The 5,154-nt window shown below is 43.4% G+C and overlaps 1 protein-coding gene across 1 annotated transcript in view; it reads left to right on the forward strand.

The window, feature by feature from the left end:
- Window positions 1–6: 6 nt before the first annotated feature.
- KCNA3 (potassium voltage-gated channel subfamily A member 3) overlaps window positions 7–5,154 on the forward strand; it is a 6,986-nt gene continuing 1,838 nt past the window's right edge. The window contains exon 1 of the mRNA XM_004390416.3: window positions 7–3,087. Within this exon, the coding sequence (XP_004390473.1) occupies window positions 166–1,485 (1,320 nt within the window). The 5' untranslated portion in view covers window positions 7–165 and the 3' untranslated portion in view covers window positions 1,486–3,087. The remainder of the gene's footprint in view (window positions 3,088–5,154) is intronic.

Consider the following 5,154-nt stretch of genomic DNA (forward strand, 5'->3'; position numbering starts at 1 on the left):
GGCTGTGACCGCTACGAGCCGCTGGCGCCCGCGCTGCCGGCCGCCGGCGAGCAGGACTGCTGCGGGGAGCGCGTGGTGATCAACATCTCCGGGCTGCGCTTCGAGACGCAGCTCAAGACCCTGTGCCAGTTCCCGGAGACGCTGCTGGGCGACCCGAAGCGGCGCATGAGGTACTTCGACCCGCTCCGCAACGAGTACTTCTTCGACCGCAACCGGCCCAGCTTCGACGCCATCCTTTACTACTACCAGTCCGGGGGCCGCATCCGCCGCCCAGTCAACGTGCCCATCGACATCTTCTCCGAAGAGATCCGCTTCTACCAGCTGGGCGAGGAGGCCATGGAGAAGTTCCGCGAGGACGAGGGCTTCCTGCGGGAGGAGGAGCGGCCCCTGCCCCGCCGCGACTTCCAGCGCCAGGTGTGGCTGCTCTTCGAGTACCCGGAGAGCTCCGGGCCGGCCCGGGGCATCGCCATCGTGTCCGTGCTCGTCATCCTCATCTCCATTGTCATCTTCTGCTTGGAGACGCTGCCCGAGTTCCGCGATGAGAAGGACTACCCCGCCTCGCCGTCGCAGGACCTTTTCCGGACGGCCAGCAACGGTACGTCGGGTGCCCCTGCGGGAGCCTCCAGCTTCTCAGATCCCTTCTTCGTGGTGGAGACCCTGTGCATCATCTGGTTCTCCTTTGAGCTGCTGGTGCGGTTCTTCGCTTGCCCCAGCAAAGCCACCTTCTCTCGAAATATCATGAACCTGATAGACGTCGTGGCCATCATCCCTTATTTCATCACTCTGGGCACGGAGCTGGCTGAGCGACAGGGCAATGGACAGCAGGCCATGTCCCTGGCCATCCTGAGGGTCATTCGCCTGGTGAGGGTCTTCCGCATCTTCAAGCTCTCCCGCCACTCCAAGGGGCTGCAGATCCTGGGGCAGACGCTGAAGGCTTCCATGCGAGAGTTGGGGTTACTTATCTTTTTCCTCTTTATTGGGGTCATCCTTTTTTCCAGTGCGGTCTACTTTGCCGAGGCAGATGACCCCACTTCGGGTTTTAGCAGTATCCCGGATGCCTTCTGGTGGGCAGTGGTAACCATGACAACAGTAGGTTATGGTGATATGCACCCAGTGACCATAGGGGGCAAGATTGTGGGATCGCTTTGTGCCATCGCTGGTGTCTTGACCATTGCTTTGCCAGTTCCCGTGATTGTTTCCAACTTCAATTACTTTTACCACCGCGAAACCGAAGGTGAAGAGCAAGCCCAGTACATGCACGTGGGGAGTTGCCAGCACCTCTCGTCTTCAGCTGAGGAGCTACGAAAAGCAAGGAGTAACTCGACTCTGAGTAAGTCGGAGTATATGGTGATCGAAGAGGGGGGTATGAACCATAGCACCTTCCCGCAGACCACTTTCAAGACGGGCAATTCCACTGCCACCTGCACCACGAACAATAACCCAAACTCCTGTGTCAACATCAAGAAAATATTCACCGATGTTTAATATATGATACAAGTGACATACTGTGCTCAGTATTGTGTGGAATGTGCCCCCTTGGTCTGTGTATGCCCTTGTTTTATACATTTCCAGACCATTCATTGAGGAAACAACACGAGGACGTGAAAGGTGCACTTCTTTCTCCCTCTCCCTACTGCTTCATACTGAGACAGGTGTCTGTTTTGCAAGTGGGCTGCATTCTCTCAGCTCTCTTTTTTTTTTTTTTTTCTTTTGCTCCCTCTCTCTTAAAATAACAAATAACTTACTCTGAACTTGATTTCTAGTACCCGCCCTATTAAAAAAAAACACAGTACATCCTGGGGGGAAATGAAACTAAAGAGCTGTTAGAGTAACAGTTTGACCTCAAAATATAAAGGCAGTTTTTCTGTACTGACTAAAGCAGACAGGTACTCAGATGATGCTTCAGTTGGGACCTTCCAACATTATTGAATATTTAACTCAATTGCCTACTCTGTGGATATGTGGATGGAAAGTCTAATTAGAACGACTTGTAAACCCACCATAAGTTTATTTGGTTTTTGACTGGAATTTCTATTTGAACCTTCCTCCCAGAATTTTAAGGGTCTCTACAACTTTGAACAAAAGGAAATGCCCAAGATGTCCTGATCTGACTAATTAGTTTAACTCTTCCTGGCTTGTTAAGCATTTCAAAAGTATTAGATGAACAGTTTAATCCCCGCGAAGTTCTGTGCATGTGTCCCAGCCAAAACCTATCAAAGTCTAGAAACAGATGTTTTCAGTGCTGCTAAGAGAAACAAAAAATTTCCTAATGCATCTGAGAGATAAGCTTCTGCAGTATCACAAGAAGATTAAAGTGGCAGACACCCCTTCCAGTGGAAGTTACTAATTTGGACCTGACTGACGCAGTTCCCATAGCAACCCATGTTTCCTGGGAAACCCGAAAAAGGTTGTCATGGCATCTCTTGCTCTCTAGCCCCACCCCCACTCCCTAGCCCTTGCTGTTTCCACAGTAACCTTTCCAGATGGTTCCTACTTACATGATTTCATAAAGAAAGCCACTGTTTGAATAAACCGCACAAGTAAAGTTAAGCCCGAGGATCTGAGGAGGTGAAATGACTCACAAGATGAATATTTTTTTACTACAAAAATTCATTGATGTCATTCCATAATAACTGAATCAAGAAGGAAAAGGACGTTGGAATGTTAGCTATAACCCACAATAAGGCATGATATGAATTAAATGCCAGTTATTAGGCAATAATTCTAAACGATGCTTCTCTACAGTTTTCTTTCTCCAGGAAGTTTCAAGCCAACAAAGGAAAGTAAAAAGCAAATGTAAAAGTATTCTGTACATATGCAAATGAGAGATTCAGTCAGGGCACCTGAAACCTGACTTCAGGGAACCTTCAGACTTGCTCTTTAAAAAAAAAAAAAATCAAGATTCCACAACAGCATTGCTAGCGCCACAGCACTAAATAAACTTCAAAAATACAAAGGATGCACGTTTTTAACTGAGGGAATTGCAGACAATCAATAAAAAGGAGGGACGAGAAGTAACCAAATCTGGGGGAACTCCTGCAAGTTTCAGCCATATGCCAGGGGTTGCCAGAAGACAGACAAAATCAGGTGAGCACTGTGTGGTCTACTGAGAGCACTGTCCTTTTGTAAAGGGAAACGGAAGTGTCATTCGTATCTAGACTGATGTTACTTGCAAAACCAATAGTTTTATACTAATGCTAGGTGCCTTTTTGAAAGATAAATCACAACATCTTTTCCATTTGATTTTCATTTTGCTAACTGCTTTTTGACCCTTTCGCAATTACTTATTACAAAATGATGGGAAAAAAATCGTTGTTTTTCAGAATAACCTTCACCCAAGCTGAGCTGAAAATAATTCCATTTCTTTTACTAACCCACTTGGCATCTGAACAACCTGTTTCCCCTTAAGAAGGATAAAAGGCAGAACCTACTGCTGTTAGACTATTGGACCAATTTTAATTTACATCATTACTTGGCAGTATACAATAGTACAGTTTTTTGAAACAAAAAAATGGTTAAAATGGCAATAAGAGTAATGTTTTCTTTAAACATCATCACTGTATTTTATATACGTTATACATTATCCACAATTGCTGTTTGGTGTTTATAGCTTATAACTATTCTTTTCCTATTTTTAAAGCTCATGAAATATTTTCAGGGAGTCAGAAGCATGCCTGTTTTGCTATTTGTGCATTTGAGAGAGTGAAAAATAAAGATTGAGACTATAAGGGGGATAAGGAAGGAAAAGACAAAAAGAATAGAGGCAAGAAATCTAGATACCTAATCCTGGGTCATTGTTCTTATCTATGTGCACCTATTAGGACTCTTTTTATCTAGTTTACTGTGCTAATTTTTTCAGTTACCTTTAACATTGATCTACCTTTTAATCAAATTTACGGTATTTTTAATGATCAGAAATTCTTTTTGTGGCCGATTTTGCTAATAATATGTTATACAACACACTATAGCAATTACAGAACAATATTTTTCTATCTGTTCTTAAAACATGTGAAAGTGCAGCAAGAATTTTATTCACATTTATTCAGAAGATGTAGCAGTCCTGATTAGTTCTATAATTATGGTTTTGCCATAATTTTTAGAATTGTATGGTTATTAAATAATAGTAATACAAAGAGGACTTCGTTTTTTAATCCTGAGAAATACCATGGCTTTTGAGTCATAACTTTGAGGCAGTATAATTGCTCATAGCTGCCATATTGTAAGCTCCTGAAAGGTTATAGATTCTGTGTCTTGATAAAGTTTTGGATACTAGTGCCTAGCACAGAATGTAACACATTGTATGTATTCAAATATGTATTTGTTAAGTGGCTATTATCTTGCAGTATTGTTATTTCCAAGCTCTGTAATGAAGTGGTCAGAAGGTAAGCTCTGCAGTCATATTACCAGGGTTTGAATCCTGACTCTGCTGTATGACCTTGAACAAATCACTTAACCTCTCTGTGCCTCAGTTTCCTTATTTGTAAAATGAAGGTAGTAAATAGAGTTGTTGTGAGTGTTAAATGTTAATACAGGTAGATCACTTAGGAGAAATAATTATATGACAAGCATCGGTGATTTTGCTAAGAGATTACGTTATCTTGTGATCATCATGCAGGGACATTGTATAATTAATTCAGAGCTTTGTGAATGCTTTCAAATATGTAAATAATCAGTGTCTTCCTATTTCCTTTCTATAATAACAATAATAAGTACTATTTATTAAGGGTCGACCATGTTCTGGACACTTCTCAACTCTGCAAGGTAGGTGGTATTAACCTCATGTGCCACCAGGGCTCCTTAAAACCAACACAGTGCCGTCAGGTTGATTCCAACTCATAGCAACCTTCTAGGGCTCCTTCAAAACCAAAAACCAAACTCATTGCCATTGAGTCAATTCCGACTCATAGCGACCCTGTAGGACAGAGTTGAACTGCCCCATAGGGTTTCCAAGGAGCAGCTGGTGGATTTGAACTGCTGGCCTTTTGGTTAGCAGCCAGGCTCTTGACCACTGCTGTACCAGGGCTCTCTAGGAGGGTAAAAACTAGATGCTTAACGTTAAGTGATTTCACTGACTTCACAGCTAGCAAGAGACCCAGCTAGGATTTAAAGTCAGATCATTCTGGCTTCAAAACCCATGCTGCTTTTATTAGGCCA

This window comes from Trichechus manatus, unplaced genomic scaffold (assembly GCF_000243295.1).
Source record: "Trichechus manatus latirostris isolate Lorelei unplaced genomic scaffold, TriManLat1.0 scaffold00297, whole genome shotgun sequence".
Taxonomy (NCBI): domain Eukaryota; kingdom Metazoa; phylum Chordata; class Mammalia; order Sirenia; family Trichechidae; genus Trichechus; species Trichechus manatus.